Source organism: Neopsephotus bourkii, unplaced genomic scaffold, assembly GCF_033783945.1.
Source record: "Neopsephotus bourkii isolate Nb327-2 ecotype Australia unplaced genomic scaffold, CSIRO-AGI_Nbou_v1 NB_168, whole genome shotgun sequence".
In the NCBI taxonomy this organism is placed as follows: domain Eukaryota; kingdom Metazoa; phylum Chordata; class Aves; order Psittaciformes; family Psittacidae; genus Neopsephotus; species Neopsephotus bourkii.
Genome location: NW_026900684.1, coordinates 12,535,232 through 12,553,309, shown reverse-complemented (window position 1 = coordinate 12,553,309; position 18,078 = coordinate 12,535,232). Strand labels below are relative to the sequence as shown.

General features: G+C 37.2%; 1 protein-coding gene across 3 annotated transcripts in view; it reads left to right on the top strand.

The window, feature by feature from the left end:
• Positions 1 to 18,078, top strand: part of TLL1 (tolloid like 1) — a 134,181-nt gene that overhangs the window by 88,612 nt on the left and 27,491 nt on the right. For all 3 annotated transcript variants that reach the window (XM_061373068.1, XM_061373077.1, XM_061373087.1), the window contains 5 exons: positions 1,698 to 1,813; positions 8,800 to 8,902; positions 10,345 to 10,461; positions 11,485 to 11,630; positions 16,840 to 17,035. In XM_061373068.1, the coding sequence (XP_061229052.1) occupies positions 1,698 to 1,813; positions 8,800 to 8,902; positions 10,345 to 10,461; positions 11,485 to 11,630; positions 16,840 to 17,035 (678 nt within the window). The remainder of the gene's footprint in view (positions 1 to 1,697; positions 1,814 to 8,799; positions 8,903 to 10,344; positions 10,462 to 11,484; positions 11,631 to 16,839; positions 17,036 to 18,078) is intronic.

Genomic DNA, 18,078 nt, shown 5'->3' with positions numbered 1-18,078 from the left:
AGCAGTGATGCCATGTAGTCTCAATGAAGCCATGCATGGGGGGAAGAACAAGAGAGGGCTCTAAAAGTGGTGAGTGGAATAATTAGTTCCTCATAGATTCTTGAGTCATGAGTGCATCTGCTGCAGAGGGTATCTGCTCTTTGGGTTCTGCTTTTCTCTACCTCTGTACAAGACTGCAGTTTTACTCTTGGCCTTAAGTGCTTTATATACACATTGTAAGCTACGATACAGTTCACTAGTGCTGGGGTAACCCAGTACGGTACTCTGCAACTTATTTAAGTTTACATTCATCGCTGTGTTAAAAATAAATTGTGGTTAATTATGGATATAGCCTTTTCATTGAAAAGTCTTTGTACAGAAATAATTATTTATCACCGAATACCGTCTTTCTATGTGTCATTTCCTACATCTGCCTGCATTTTTTGAAGAGATAAACCCACATATTTTAAATGAGGGGAGGAAAAGAAATTTTTTTTCTTTTCTGTTTCATTCCTAAAGGACATGGTGATGGTGACATTAGCTATTAATTTTTGGGGGGGCCTGCACCAATCTTTCTTTTCTCTCCTCATCACAATAACTATTTCAGTGTCAGAGAGCATATTTAATGCATTGAATGTAGATTATGCCTATAGTGTGGTTGTCAGATTACATCTTAGACTCATTTTAACAAGACAGCCTTTACAGCTGTGTTGTCTGTCTTTGTCATAAGCAATCTCTTCCTTTGTACCCTTTTATTTAAAGATTTTCCAGATCATTTATAATTCATTGAGATTTTGATGATACAGTAGTTCACCTGCTGGCAGTGGTAGCACTGTAATTTGAAAGCACTGCAGATCTGATTACACTGTCAGTCATGGGATAATACTCTCAAATTCACATCTATCACATCACACCTGCAAAATCGGTGGGTGAAACCAAATTGATTAAGGTCAAAAAAGATGACTGACTGAGGTCCGACACCCTACCAGAATCAGTTTCAGTCTTGGAGAATGGCAGGAGCTTTCAATGTTATACTTTAGTGTGAAGAGGAATTATTAACCAGTCTGCCAGCAGCTAGGAGCATGATTGACAGGTGAGATAGGGGTGCTAAAAGCCTTAATAATAAAGAATATAAAAGCCTTTAGTATCTTAGGACTTTACATTTGCTTTGCTTTATTATTCGTATGTCTACAAATCACTGTCACAAAAGATTTTGTTGAATATAGGGTTTAGTCTTCTATACCAGTATAAATGAATGAGTTTAGGTCAGATCAGTCTCTCATGTGGGCAAGTGAAACCGCTGATGAAATTTCAGTGTGGTGACAATCATACTGTGCCAGCCTTTGTTTTACTTTTGTTTTAGTTCTTAAAGGCTGTATCTAAGGGTGTGTCAAACTTTTTTTCACCAAAGTTAAGTTACATGTATAATTTTGCAGTTGATTGACAACAATGATATTTTAGACTGCTGTAATTTTGGTTATGTCAGTAGACAGAGCACAAGTGAAATAGTTTATGGAATAAAAACATCCTGTGTAAAGTGGAATGAATGTCAGAGTGGCTTAAAATCATTGTTTTGAGCAAATCATAAAATAACTAGTCTGTTTTCTATTCTGCATCTGCAGTGAGTTAAATATATTCTGAATAGATAGTGAAAAGATGCATTTTCCTCTGTTAGGCACATTCAATTTTATATTTTTACTGTATTTTGTTTCTTTCAGCCTGTGGAGAAACGCTGCAGGAATCTACAGGCAACTTTTCTTCTCCAGGATTTCCAAATGGTTACCCTTCCTACACACATTGCATATGGAGAATCTCTGTGACCCCAGGGGAGAAGGTATTTTAGCATTCCCTCAGCTAAGCATAGATACTATTTTCAAAATAAAATGTTGTGTTTATCCAGTTTATTTAAGTTTAAAGCTTGTATAATTGAAAACATGGTATGCCATAAAAAATGAGACCATGAACTATGTGAGAGAGCAGTGTAGGGGAGAGGGACCTGGGTGTCCTAGTGGACGACAGGGTGACCATGAGCCGACACTGTGCCCTTGTGGCCAAGAAGGCCAATGGCATCCTGGGGTGTATTAGAAGGGGGGTGGTTAGTAGGTCGAGAGAGGTCCTCCTTCCCCTCTACTCTGCCCTGGTGAGACCTCATCTGGAATATTGTGTCCAGTTCTGGGCCCCTCAGCTTAAGAAGGACAAGGACCTGCTGGAGAGAGTCCAGCGCAGGGCAACTAAGATGATTAAGGGAGTGGAGCATCTCCCTTATGAGGAAAGACTGAGGGAGCTGGGTCTCTATAGTTTGGAGAAGAGGAGATTGAGGGGTGACCTTATTAGTGTATATAAATATATGAAGGGGGAGAGTCATGAGGATGGAGCCAGGCTCTTCTCAGTGGCAAACAATGATAGGACAAGGGGTAATGGGTACAAACTGGAACACAAGAGGTTCCACTTAAACTTGAGAAGAAACTTCTTCTCAGTGAGGGTGACAGAACACTGGAACAGGCTGCCCAGGGAGGTTGTGGAGTCTCCTTCTCTGGAGACATTCAAAACCCGCCTGGACACGTTCCTGTGTAACCTTATCTAGGTGTTCCTGCTCCGGCAGGGGGATTGGACTAGATGATCTTTTGAGGTCCCTTCCAATCTCTAACATACTGTGATACTGTGATGTGCTATAGACTTGACTTTGGTCTGTGGCATTAGAACCACATCATCTATTTGGCAGCTGTCCATGTGAAATGAAGGCATGATTTCAATCTGCTACACATTTGCATCATGAAATCTCTTCAAAACTGTCTTCCAGTTCCGTTGGTGCTTCAGTGTAAAGGTGGAAGAAGTAGTTCAGGCTTCTGAATGATCTCTTTTCCAGCATGGGCTGAATGAGCTGTGTGGGACCGATAGCTGGGCTCTGCCTAAGGAAGCTCTTAATATGTTGAATGATGTGTTTCTGAAGTGAAACAGTAAGAACATGGGGTAAAGAAAGTGTCATTGTAGCTGTTTCCTGGTATCAGTTCTAGTGCATATAGTTTTACTTTCTGGACATCAGTTTTAGGAGGAAAAGTGGCAGGAGAGAAATTGGCTTGGTGAGTAGTTTGGGGAGAGAAGTGTGCCATCTTACTGAAAGCAAATCCTGATCTTCATGTATATGCTTTAAAAACATGCTATTTGAATCTTAAAGTATTGGCTCAAATATTAGCCTACCTCAAAATAAATAAGGAGAGAGGGAGTGACGGGAAGTTGCACTGAGACAAAATCTGGGGGGGGGGGGGCAATAAAGGGTGTAAGTTCCTTTACAACAACCAATGCCTGATATTAAGCAGTCAAATGCAGGCTGAAGAGTGAAATATAGAACCTAACACCAGCCTCAGTACTGGAAAGTCCAAAAAGGAAAATCCAGCATTTGCACCCAGATCCTTCAGTCAGTTTTGTCAGTGGTCACCTACTCCATAGTGGACATAATTTTCTCCTGACTGGATTACTTTATTCTGTGTTTCTTTCAAGTCAGGGTCCTGGTAGATACCAAGAATATAAGTTCTTAATGTGCTAATAGATGCTGTGGAGCTGTAAGAGCATTTGCCACTGTGGGGGATGAAAACAGTCATTTGGAAAGCGTTTGCCCTCTGCTGGGCAAGAGCCAGGGACAGGAGGAAAAATAAACACACTCGGTGCTAGGAGGGCGTGGGTGGCTCTGCAGGTTGGCAAGGAAGAACAGATGAATCAGAGAAACTTTGCATAAAAGATGCAGATTGATCTAGATAGGTAATTTTATGTCCCCACTATTTGTGTGGCTTCTTAGACGCTGTTGTGATTACAACAGAACTGGTTTAGATTTCTTCTCTATTCCGAAGTAAAAAAAATTAAAATTGTAGAGTTCATCTGCAATTATTGTTAGCTATTGAAAATGGCATTAATGTATGAGTTAGAAAATGGTCACACTTACATAGTCATATCATACTCCAGCTTTATGTAAACCTATCTGTGGATATTAGTGTAATTGTAATACATTTCTAATACCATTGAGACTGTAACCACCACTAGAACTGTATTACACTGTACCAAAGCTTAACGGCGGAAAGCCCCTATCTTGCAGTAAGAAAACTGGCTCCCTTCCCATCTTACCCCCTTCCCCAAATGGGGAAAAAGACTTAACAGAATGTTCTGATTGAAATTTGATGTGATGAGTCATGTCTGTTATGCCCTGTTCTGACCTCCAGCTCTCATAGTCTCCATATAATTCTGCAAGAACAAATTAAAGGGTGGTTTGTGCTAATGTCAGAAAGTGTGTTTTGTTGGTGCTGTTCCCATAGGATATTGTCTGTCTTGAGATAACAGACCTATTTGCAGCAAGTACTTGATGTGAATAGGAGATAGCAGGAACAAGTTCTAAATCTTAACTATTGTGTGTTTCATTCAGGGTAATATTCACATTATACAGGGAATATAAAAGATTATTTAAATTTTTGTTCATTTGTTTGCTGGTTTGACCCTGATAGATCTCGAGAATGTTGTGTGGAGGTTAGAGTACGTATAAGTACATCACATCATGTTCTGAAATGTCAATGAGCACTTTAGTCATCTAAAAATAAACTGAAAAAGCATCAGTCCAGATTGTCTAGCTCTTGTCTCTTGTTTATTGAGATTTTACATTGTGCTGTTTGAGCATAGTTTGGAGGACTTCTATCCACGCTGCTTTCTGCAAGTACAGACACTTCTGGTCTTTGATGGCAGTAAATTCAAGAAGGATTGGACTGCAGGGGTATACACTAGCTGTAGCATTCCTTTTATTGATAGGCATCATAAATTGGCAGCTGAACCTAAAATGCGTCCATCCCTATTACTAAAACAAGGCAGTTCATTTGCCTTTTACTTGCTCTCAAGATTTAAGACCTGTGTGCAATACATCTATACACAGAAAAATCTCTGGGGGAGGACGATGTTAGTAATACTGTATGCCTTGTGCCAGGATGAACTCCGCCTTCTGGTGTGTAGAAATTTTGTTGGCATGGGGAGTTGCAACTGTGCCAGTGTGGTTTTTCTGAATTCGCCTTTTTGAGTAGGTTATATTACTTTCCTTAGTGTTTTACATGAATGATGAAATAGAACAGATAGATAAATCCTTGGTTGACATGGGAAAAAATACCACCTGCAGAAAACTTAATGCTACCTGGTGTTTGCGATATATTTTTTGCTTTCTTACCCCAGGCAGTAGGAGGTATGATATATTCTCTCAGAAGCTGCAGTAACACAATTGAATCTCCTGTGTAAGCAATAATTCCTTGATTGTGCTGACAAATACCCACTGATTGTTTTTCCTATGAAGAATTTCAGCCATCCTGTCCCTTTGAACAAGCTCTGCCTTGGTTAGCTCTATTTAATGCTTTCCAGAACTGCAAATCAGAATCTTACATATATTTATACTTGTTTGGTTCCCAACCAGAAATCATGCTGTGGCAGACTGGGGGTTCTGTCTATGTACAGTTAATGAATTCTGGTCAATGTTAAGGAATTGCTGTGTCATCAAATAGCTTGGCTTGTCAGAGTGAGAAAAGGCTGTGAAGGTTATTTCATCTAGTTTCAAAGGCAGGGGCTATTGAGGAGGCTTATTAAATTGTAATGGCTTCCATTTAGATAGCAGCACTTTTGAGACAATGGCATGATAACACCAAAGTAAAACCATTCTTTTCCCAACTCTGTCCTGGCAACTAGGGTTTTAAAAAAGGCAAATTTCCAAACATAGAACAGAGAAATATGATGCTTCAGCTGTGTCATGAAAAATGGAAAACTTGTGGCTGGACTGGTGAGAGACCTCAAGGCTCTGCAATGCTGAGCCAATGAAGGAGCTATAGCTTCCATAAGTGTGGCTTCCATAAGCTGCTTCCAACAGAGCCAGCTGGGTTAGCTTAAGCAGATGTGGAAGGTGGCCTGAACCTAAACCATCCATCTGCATTTCATCTGGGCAGAGAAAAAGGCTCCCTTTGCGAAGCCATTTGCCTGCACTACTGGGGTGAGGTGGGCATGAGTGGAAAAAGAGGAGACTGTTGTGGGCAGTAGGGTTTTCAAGTAGTACACCAGGATACAGAGATATCTGTCTGAGACACTCAGGAAAAAAAGGAAAGTTTAAAAGGAATCTGAAATGAGTAGAACAAAAATTTTGTAGTTGGTGAGGCCTCTTTATTTGAAGGACAAATTAGAAAAGAAACAGTCTGCAAAGGACAGATAGAATTGCTGTGTGAATGAGAGAGTATACAGGACCTTTCTGCCATCATCAGAGGTAGATTCAAATAGCACTTATAAATGTAATTAAAAAACTGAAGCAGGGGAAGGTACTTTTAGCCAGATCTGCATATTTCTCATGGAGAATAGTATGGTAAGGTGGTGGGTTTTGAGTTCTAGTGGTATTTGTTTATTTTTTAGTACATGTTCCTGAAGGACTGCCTGAATAGTAAAGGCAAAATGCCCTGTGGGTTAGACATCTGGGAAAGGGTGCATGTAAGCTAGAAGAAGTTTGAAAAGTTGATAGAATATCTATTATTGCAAACTTTTCAGTATAAGGAACATGTTTTTCTTAAGTATATTTATTTATATTGTAATTTCTATTGCAACGTAGAGAAGGGATTGCACAGCAATTGTGTCATGTTTCACATTAGTCCATTTTCATTTCTAAGCTCAGGAAGGAAGCCTGCAGTATAATTTGGCTATTTATTGTTATAGATCTTTATGAATCAGAGTGCCAATGGGAACCTGAACATGAGTTAACATAAAATATATTTCAGAAGTATCAAACTAACATTGAAGCAGAACATTCTCTGTGTATAGATCAGAGACTAAATTATTGCCTCCCTTTTTTGCCCCAAAATGATGGAAGGAAGAGGGCAAATAGAGAGGACAGGCTATATTTGTTGCATGTGCTAAAGACATACCAAAGCTGCTTGCAGGATGTGCCTGTGGAGAACAGTGTTAGAGGCACAGTGCTGTTTAAGCAACACTTCTGCAGGTTTTGTGGATGTGGTAGCAGCTTCTGGATATGAATGTTTGGCCATACTTAACCATCAGAACAAGTATTCATTTATTCAGTGCTGTCCTGATAGTCCTTGGCATGCTTCTTTTCCCATACCTTCATCCCACAAAGCTATGGCTGCCAGCATAATGTGCCTCACTGTACAGGACTTCTGGCTGTTGGATTTTATGTGTAGCCTTACAGATGTTTTCTGTTTCCCATGGCATCGTGGTAGTAAAGGCAAAAGCGGAATAGAATCACCTGTGAGTTTGGTCTTCTACCCAAAGTGTCAGCAGTGTCTGCACTGGGGATACAGGAAGATACGGCTCTTAAGAGTAACTCAGAAAATTTCCCATTCTCCACCGAAAACAAAGGATTCTTGAGAATGTAATTGCTCATATGGATGTATTTAGTTAGTTTTTGTGCAAAGTAAGTGAAAGGAAAACCCCTGCTAGCCTAATGTTAAGACGCATAGTCTTTTGCTGTGAAAAACTGCCTCCATTTTACATTGTTTGAAGTCTTACTGTGACTCTCTACCCTCTATGCACCCAAACAACTAATCTTTGTTATCTTTAAATTAGCTTCCTCCAATAGTTTTTATCTTCTTAAGCAGTCTGAAAAAGTTCTGCCCATCTGGTTTAATAATGTACTAGGTTGTGGTTGGAGGGATAATTGATGCCTTCAGAGGAGGTGGAAGTAAACCATCCCATCTGACACTCTGGGCCCATTGTTCCAGTTATGGTGTTGTATTTCCTTCTTGCAGCTGGACTAAGGGTAAATTCCTCTCCTTTCAGCTAACACTCACAGCTGCTTCATAGGCTTTCATGGAGATATATTTTGCAGTGCAAGTTATCTGCTACTGTGCAGCAATTCATGTTTGCTTTATTGTAGCAGGTTTCAGTTTTGAGTTCCTAGGATCAAAGCTAAATATAAAACCACTTGGGTGCTCATATGGTCAGTCTTAGGATCATGTCCTGCAATTGCAGAGATAATTCTGAACAAGAAGATTAAAAATCACTCATATTTTATATTATAAAATAATTTCTAATTCATACCCTTTCATTGATTCAGGTGTATTTGTAAAAAGCATAAGTTTATGGCAGTTTAGTACTTCTAAACCAAAGTGGAATAATGTAACAGTCTAGGATAGTCCAGGTATCAAGTATTGAAAATATGTCTATTTACAGATGTGCTTAATAAAATTGGAAGTCCAAGTTCAAAATTTCCAGAAATACACAGAACTCAGATTTCTATATAAAAATCTTTATTATAGTTTCATAAAGAGTCATTAAGGGAATACGTACTATTTGTTTTAGTGATGCTGTCTTCAGCATTACCCTCCACTATTGTCAATGTTTAACTTGTCTGAAAGTAAATTATCTTGTCAAAACAGTAGTAGAGGGAAACACAAACCAAAATAAAAAACTTTTTTTTTACAACTGTCAGTGCTGATTGTAATTAGAATTGAATGGAAGAAGAATTGGCAGGAAGTTTATCAAATAACGTACTTACAACTATATTTACACATTATATTACCTTACTAGCATTCTCAATTTTTTTATTTCTCAGTGAGAAGCTCCCTGTAAGGAATTAATGAGTAGTTGGTCTTGAAACCCCTCAACTATTTAAGATTAAATAAAAAACTTTTAATGTTCCCAGACAACTTTTACTTACTATAAGAAACCGAGAAGCTGGTTAAGTGTCTAAGTAGTTAGAATCCAGTTACAGGTAACCACTCTACTCTGACTTTAGTTTTGCAGAATGCTGTTGTGATCATTTTCTAGTATTAACCACATGTGATTTATTTAGGTGTTCTCTGATTGCAGATTGTTTTAAACTTCACCACCATGGACCTTTACAAGAGCAGTCTCTGTTGGTACGATTATATTGAAGTAAGAGATGGCTACTGGAGAAAATCACCTCTGCTTGGTATGCAACTATCCATAGTTACCGTACGCATGGAGTTCAGTGGACTTGCTTGCTGCTGAATCCAGAACAAACCTCTTGGATTTAAGATGTCTAGAATGTGTCTAAACTTGGTGATGGGAAGAAACCTCTAAATGGCCTCAAATAAGTAGTTTATTCAAGCCTTCACTTCAAGCCTTCAGCCTTCCTTTCATTGCATCTAGCTGTTACTCAGCTGCATGTGTGGAAAGATGAAAACTACAAAGCGTGCAACTTTTTGCTTTGCTTATGGATATTGAAATGTGAAGTTGCCATAGTTTTGTTCATGGAAATGGAGAAAGAGTACACAGAAAAACCTTTAGAGCATGTGACGGGAAACCCATACAGCACATGATGGTCACATGCACTGTGCGTGAGAGCACCCACTCTAGAGTTGTACTTATGAGCTCTGTTCTTGTACTTTCAAAATTAGGAATAGAAGGTTACTTCAATTTCTACTTTGCATGTCCTTCCCTGCTCTTGCAGAGAAAAGACAGGCAAAGCAATAATGAATTTAGAGTTGCAGCTAATATGCCAGAAGCTGCAGCCATTCTTTTCTTAATTCAGAGGTTGGTGGGGAGATTTCATAGCCCATAATGGCACTGTCCAATTCAGAAGGTCAGTTTGATATCCCATGGTCTCCTTTAATTGAAACTGGAGATTTCAGGCCCATAGGAAATGTGAATGTCTCCAACTTCTTGTGTCAGTTTTGTTGTTTTTAGAATGAGCACTGAAGCTATTTGTTAGCGTCCTAAGAGCCACAGTTTAATAATGGGGGGGGGGGGGGGGGAGAAAAAAAAAAAAGAAGAAAAAGAAAAGAAAAAAGAAAAGGCGGCAGGAACAGAGAACAGCTTTTTAACAGTGGTGCCTATTCCTTTGGCCTTAAAAAGAAAAGAAGAAACAATTAAGACCAGATCATAATTATTCTTTTCTCTTGTTCCCTTCTCTGTCACCTAGACAAACAGAAATTTCACCTACCTAGGCTGAATTTAAGAGGATAATATAGTCTAGGGTCATTTGATTGTTAGTTTTTAAATCTCTTTGGTCCTTAAACACAATGAGTGGTATTACTGTGAGCTAGATTATGTTCCTCTGTAAAGATTAGTACTCTCCCCCCTCCAAAATGCCCAGGTTTGTATGTATGGAAACAATATATAATGATAACTTCTCTACTTAATTCCCCTGAGTTTTTATACTTAGACTTGTGAGCCTGACTACAATGAAAAGAAGTACTGAATGCTTTATAATGAAACCTTTGTGTATTAGGTCATACTCTGCAGAAACACGTGTTTAAACATAAGCATGTGAATAGTTCCACTGAGTTGGTTATGCTACTCCTGTTTATAATGTTAAACACTTGTATAAATGTTTGCAGCATTTGGCTTCAGAGGCGGCAGAAAATGCAGTTACTGGTTGCATGTTTTTAGGCAGGTTTTGTGGTGACAAACTGCCAGAAGTCCTTGCATCCTCGGACAGTAGGATGTGGATTGAGTTCCGCAGCAGCAGCAACTGGGTTGGTAAAGGTTTTGCAGCAATCTATGAAGGTAAGCCTCTTATAGCATTGAAAATGACTTGATTACAGAAGAAAAAATAGTAACTGGATACCTTTATATATTAAAAAAGGACAGAAATAATCTAATACAAAAATGGCATATTATTACTAAAAAGAGACAGCAGGTGTTAAGTTCCTAGACAGGACATTTTGAAACACTTCCTGTCTTCAGATTTTACTTGAACTCTTTTTCCAGGCATACCTATGATAATATTCATAAGTGGTTTTTACCAGTCGTTCAGTTAACTAAATGTGTGTGTTCTTGTGTGTAGTGTGTGGAAAAATTTCCTTGAGTATTTTCTGCTTATTCTTCAGAAAAACACGACTTAAGTTTTCTCTGTGCCCTGGGATTTCTTACTAGAGACACTCGCACACACTATTAGCAAGTCAGCATTCACCTGTTTAAAATAGAGCCTGTTTTCTTAAATATTGAATCTATGATAGTAAACTGTATGATTTAGTTGATAGTCACAGATCTTTACATGATTATCAGTGTGGGCCCTTAAAGGCCCATTTACTTTTCATGAAAATATTGTTTATTTATATTAGCTATTTTTTTCAAGTTCAGTATAAGTTTTAAGTGACAAACTGTAAGTTAAAATGCACAGATAATTATAAAATTTGAGATTTGTCTCATCTCTTTCTAAAGGTTAGTAAATATAAATGAAGAATGTTTATTAAATGTATTTCAAAGGTGAGCAAAAAGTAAACAATTTGGACCTTTTAAATATATTCTGTGAAATGTATAGATACAGATTATCTATGATTCCAAAGTGTTCCTGAACTTTGTAGGTATGTTTAATGCTACTAGAAATGCTGAATTATATTCACTAACTAAAATACATATAGAGGTTTAAATGGATTGTAGTTTTAACAATTTGTCCTTCATAGACTTTTGAAGTCTTCTCAAGAATAATCTTGTCATTAGTTTTAAAAGGGGAGCATAAAGTGTCAATTTGAGTATGGGGAATAGAAAATGTCATTATTGACAGTAAGAATTTTATGCTTTTATCAGCTATCTGTGGAGGTGAAATCCACAAAAATGAAGGCCAGATTCAGTCTCCCAATTATCCTGATGACTACAGACCAATGAAGGAATGTGTGTGGAAAATAACAGTGTCAGAAAACTACAATGTTGGATTAACCTTTCAAGCATTTGAGGTAAGGCTTTTTAACAGATCTCAGAAAAGCATCCAGGGGATAGGTAACAGTGACCTCTAAGGGAATGCTCATTAAACCTATGAGTGAATTTAAGAATTCTCTATGAAAAATAAGCTCCAGAGTCTAATTCTGCTTTCCATCAAACCTTTCCTTCTGCAGAAGTTTTGAAGATCATTAAAGGTTTTTCATGTTTTCTGTGCTATTTGAATTAGGATGTTGAATTAGAAATACTGACAATAGTTGCAGTTTAGCAAATATATAATCCAGTTCAGCAAGGATGCTTTAATATTCTGTTAAGTAATTGGGATTTTTAAAGTTTTGCTGAATCTTATTGTTAAAAAGGAATGTCTATCTGGAAAGAAACCACTGTGTTTTCTTTTTACTTCTGTTTTGAGAAGAAGGGGAAAAACCCTGCCCACTTAACTTCAGTTTATAAACCTATATTTAGAGAAGGAAGAAAAAAGCCATGGTGAGTCATACTTGCATGTCTTTAGTGTACATCCCTCTGTGCATAACATTGTTAAACAGTGGGGAAACTATTGTATAACAAAGAAAAATAATATTTCACACATCTTTTATGCATATACGATACCCTGTCTTGAAGTTCGTAGATAAATTTAGTAAAATACTTTGAATTCAGTTATTTTATTTGAATATACTTCAGAAGTAATGACATGAAGAACCTTTCTTTTTCAAATATAAACTTCTTGGCTTTATGGTGCACATAGGTATAAACACAGGTATAATAAATATAGATGTAATTTCCAGACTGTAATTTTGGTCTTACAGACAGATGTCAGGGGTATGGCAAGTTTTTGCTATAACTGATGAAAGGGCTTCGCATGATATAACAGGGGTTTGGGACTTTATCAGTAATTATTAAAATAAGCAATGGAAGTTGTAATAAATTCATAGGTTCTACTTGATTTTCACTTTTTTGTATCCTAAATTAATGTTGGTCTAGTGCAGAAAAGATCCGATCTCCCTGTCCTAAGAGTTTTCCAAATGCCATTCAGACTCTGCCTGGCTCAAAATTATGTAACATAACATGCCAATTGCTCTTTTAAAGCACCATTGAAAATGACCAATGTTTTCAGTAACTTTATATAATTTACTGACTAGACATGGAGTTTTTCTAGTCTGTCATTGATGCTCAGTATTTTTCAATGTGATCCCAAAAGAAACAGCACTCTGCCTCTGCATAAGAGACTTGCCATATCATTTGATCTCTATACAGATGCTCAGTGTTGATCTGCATGTGGTACATTATTGCATGAACTGATATTTCATTATCACTTCTGGGAGAATCAAACTTCCATCTCTTCCTATCTTTCAGTATCTTCTTCCGATCACCAGATTATGAGTGTGAAGGTGACATGCTCATGCATCATCATATAGAAAATCATTACAAGCAAAGGAACACAACTTGGTAGGCTAGCGGTTGAGACTGTAAGAAACATCCAGTTCTTCCCGCAGACTATTTAGTATTATGGCACTCTCTAGAGGTGGAACATGTGGACTGACACCTCATAATAAGAAAAAGGAAACTGTGCAGAGGTATAATTGAGTGGTAGTCTCAAGTTAGTGCCTCTGCTAGATGTATTATGAAAGGGAAAAAAAAGAAAAATATTCCAACAGTAAGGACTTGAAAGGTACATGCTTTTCCAGGGAGAGTCTGAGCTGTGATTCCAGAGTGGCAAGATGCCCTTGAGCACCAAACGAAATGCCCCAGAAAGGCACAAGCCTTCTGTTATACCTGTTTTTGCAGCGTTTCTTACTGGCTTGTCCACAGGGCTCCCCACAGAGCATGAGTGTTGCTTTGGAAACTGCTCTGAAGTGCCTTGCCTAGACATTCACCGTTGGGTTTGATTTCCATTTTAGGTCCAAGTGCCTGAACGTAGGTGTTCTGTTTTTTGGTACTAAGTCCCTCTCTGGACTGAATCCTTGGTGCGCTGCCCAGTAAAACAAAATGTTGTTTAAAAATCAGTTCTTCATGCCAGCTGAGATGAAAAAAAGTAAATGTCAGGCCAAAGAGTTACTGCAGCGTGTTTGTGAGAAAATTACTTCCCTGTCCTTTGAAAGGTACAGTTAAGTAAGAGGAATTTTCATTATCCATATGTAATGCTAGAAAAAAAATAACTGTATAAATAACCTTCAATCTGAAATGAAAGCACTGGAGAAGCTGAGAATTTCAAACTGTATCACTGAGTCATCTTATTTTGCCTGCTGTGGGCAACGCATTTTCCACTGAGCGTGGGATTACCTTTTCTTATTTGGCTGCCTGATGGACAGCTACACTTTTCAGTACCTACATGTCAGAAGAGATGTTGGAACTGGTAACTTCATCTTTTTGCTTCCTTGTTAGAGTCACCTTTATTATATTGGTCTTTGAAAATTAGCTGGTTTGGGGTTTTTTTTAAGAACTTTTGCTGGCACGCAGTCTCACAAGCTAAGGCAATCCAGAGGGTTTGTAGAGCTGAGCCATATTAATCTTCCTCACTTGTATGGCTCTGTTAATCTTTGTGTAGATAGAGTTCATTTAAATTATTTATACATAAATCAGGGAATAAAATCTATCTGAATTTCTAATTCCACTAGGCATATATCCCATCATTTATGACTGAATTCAGTGACCTGGTTCAGATATGTTTACCTGTACTGGAACTTGGCTCTACCAAATAAATTAACAATGAAAGAAAGTAATTAGAAGATTTCTCCGGAAATACGGTTGCCCATAGATTCATTCTTCTTTTTTTTGTGTGTGTGTGTGTTATTGATATGTGTTTTTTCTGTTGGGGGAATGCTACAATCATTGTGTTTTTTAAATCTGAAACTGTATAAGGATTTTTTTTATTTTTTTTTTAGAATGGATAGTGAGAAGTTCTCTGGCTTTCCATTTCACCAGGAGATTTATTGGTGTTTGCTTATGTGTCTGTCTTAGGAATTTTTCTGTCATTTTTTCAACTTAGTTCTCTAATGCCAATCAAATTGTGGGTTTTCTCCAAGGAGCCAATGGTATCTTTAATTCTCTTATAAGCAGTGCATTTTTCTGTAAAACTGGTTTGTTTATGCCTTTTTTTTGCATTTGCTAACATTTTGCATTTTTTTTTGCTTATCCACATGTAATATCAATCTTGTGGAATTTTAATGCACTGGTAAATAAGGCTTATAGAATAAGTCCAGTTACAACTAAACTCACTGAGAGTCTTTTCATTAACTTGAGGAGACTTTCTCCCTTGTAGTAGGAAGAATAAGAGACTATTGCAAGTGTAAGAGATCTTTGTAGGGCAGTGTTCCCAGATGACAGTACCACGACATCTTCAAACCTGATGTACAGATAAGCAAAAAATATTTAAACCAATTCTTTTTCATTGGTTATTAAGAACCTTAACACCAGACATAATTTCTTACAAACACAATACTTGTCCATTAGTTTATATAGAGATGTGATGATTTATTCTCTTTATATAATAATATTGGTAAAAATAATGACATCACTTACAGAAATAGTGTGCTAAAAATATATGAATATTGTTGAATGCCACCTTTCAAATTGTTTTCTTGAAAATCAATAACACTTTGTGAGTTAGTTGATTTTTATATTCTTAGGAAGTTTACAACTTACTACTATATGAAATGTATTTTTAGATGTTGTCTTCTGCCAAAAAACAGAGTGATTCTCAGAAAAGAAACTAGCAGTTCCACTCAATTGGAATTTGGTACATGTAACTCAGAGCAGCACTTGGCCTATGAAAAAAAATCATAATTTCCATATTGCCTCATAGAACATGGAAACATGGCAAAACCAGATGTTAATTGAAAGTCTTGAGTGTTGAAATTACCACAGATATGTTGAGGCAAATACACAGTTCTTTCATTGATATTAGTGAATTTTAGAACAGGTCGGTTCTTTCTGCATCAGAGTGCAATGTGATTTTTTTGCTGAGATAACAAGACAAAGTTTGTTTCAAGTTGGAATATGAAGTCATGTGTTTAAACCTAATTATTTAGATTAATGAAAATTTGGAGTGGGTATTACAGTGTCAAAAACTTATCAGTGCTCAGGTAGACACATCTGACTGCATTAGTTGTGAACATGCAATTGCCATTGAAGTCAGCAATGGGAGGTTGCATCCCAGATCTTCGTAACTTTTCTCACTCCTTTCCCAAACTCTGGCCCAAAGCAATTCCTGAGCAAACAGCTAAGAAATTACGATAAATGGCAATATGGATTGTGCCAGAGAAATGAGTGGGAGAAAATTACATATGTAAATGCTTGAAGAATTGGAAAGTTGGAAAGAAGACAGACAAATTTTGTGTGTAAGTGCCATATTTTGATGCTATTAAAATGAAGCAAAATCAAACAACCCCTTCCCCCAGTTTTCCCTCTGACATAAAATAGGAAGTAATCCTAATGTGCTAATTGAAACCTCCTTAGTCTGTGGTGGTTACTGAGCTTAATGTTGGTATTGTGAACAATTAGAGCAGAGTACCAGCAGCCATTTGTACTAATTGTACAGCTTATGTGCAAGAACAACTCTGTCTGGAGATGAGCTGTGGATTTTTCTGGGTTTGATTTTGACTTCTTTGTCATTTTAATAGAACAGAACAGAAGCTGAGTTAGATTTGAAGCTTCTTCAACCCATTCTCCCTGACTGTGGTCCTGCCCGCCATCCCTAAACCTGACTCAAAATTCAGCCATTTAGTCGAACGATAGATTTTTTAGAGGAAGAAAGTAAAATATCGATCATCACCTGAAATAGCACAGGCTGATAATATCTAAAAATCTTATTCATATTAATTAAAATTGAGCATTTTAATATTTCAAAACAAATCAATCTTTCTGACCTGTTGTGTCGTTGAACCATTAATCTTGTGTACTTGAGTGTACATGAGAAAAGAGAACTTTATTTGAGCTCAGAGTAGGAATATGATGGAACATAAGAAAACTTAGAGGTGAGAGTGTCTTTTTTAGCTAATTTTTTTTTCCAGTTAGTCTGTTTTGTCCTGTGTAACTTCTCAACAGTTTTTCTTGTAGAAAACAAGTATAGTTAAAAAGAGTCCAGTGATGACTGTTCATCTTCCTGATGTTTGAATTCCAAACAGAGAATCCTAATCTTAACATTGAAAATGCTATTTATTTTCTGATTGATATTTGCTATTTATGGTCAAGTTCAAATAGATCACTTTAAAAATGTTTCTTTTACAGATTGAAAGACACGATAACTGCGCATATGATTACTTGGAAATTCGAGATGGAACAAATGAGAACAGTCCTTTAATTGGTCACTTTTGTGGCTATGACAAACCAGAAGACATTAGATCTACCTCTAATACCCTCTGGATGAAGTTTGTTTCTGATGGAACTGTTAACAAAGCAGGCTTTGCAGCTAACTTTTTTAAAGGTAAATGTAAAAGCGTATTTTGGTAGCTGTGAACTGCTTAGCACTTGTGTTTTTACTAGGAAAAAACAAACAAACAAAACCCCACAGGCTATTAATAATATTTCTCAATCTATCTTAACTAATATCATTTCTGTACTATCTCTAGTATATTTTTTACCTGGGCATACAATTTTACCAACACAAAACAATAAAGGTATTTGAATCTCCTTGTAAAATATGTTCAAAGAATCAAGGAACATACTCAGTGCAACTTCCTACTCCCTTCAAATAATAACCATAGTTTTGAAACACTTTTGAAACATATATATTCTTGTAAAAATGGCTTTTTTGGTCATTATGTTATCAAATATGAAGTTAAATAGTATAATCACAAACAGGTCATTTATTTTTTTCTTTTGTCTAAACGTGGTTTTTCTAATCTCTTTGCTGCATTAGGCTGCTGTAGCAACTTGTTGCTTCCTGTAAGCAAGAAAAAACCCCACCACAAAACAGCTGAGAAATCATAGTGTTGAATGGCCTCAAAGTCTTCCTCCAGTTTTGGGGTGTGTGTAATACAACTGCAGGGATAGATGCAGCACTTGGTGCATGGGCAGTAATTCCCATCATGTACTGCTCAATGCACAGGGAAAGCCACCAGCAGTGGTGAGGTTATGGTGACACATCAAGACAACCTTTTTGCAGAAGCTGGGGCTTTTCTCACCCTGTTGTTTTTCAATATAGACAATTATAATCTTGAAGGCTGCAGACATGAGAATGGGAGCTCTGTTTTGTTCCTAAGAAATTACTTGTCCTGGTATAGGGAAACAATATTTCAACATCTGAGGAATATTTTAACAATGAATCTCGTGAGTATACTTCAGAACTAGTACAGAAAATGTATTATTCCTTTCCCTCCCCCATTCCTGATGCATCTTTTTCCCTTTAATATCAGCAGAATGAAAACCTGGGATTTGAGGATTCTGTTAATCTGTTTTTGAGTATGACTTTGGGATAATGCACAGATTTACTCTGTGGGAGATAAAGTGCCCTTCAAGTGACCCTGC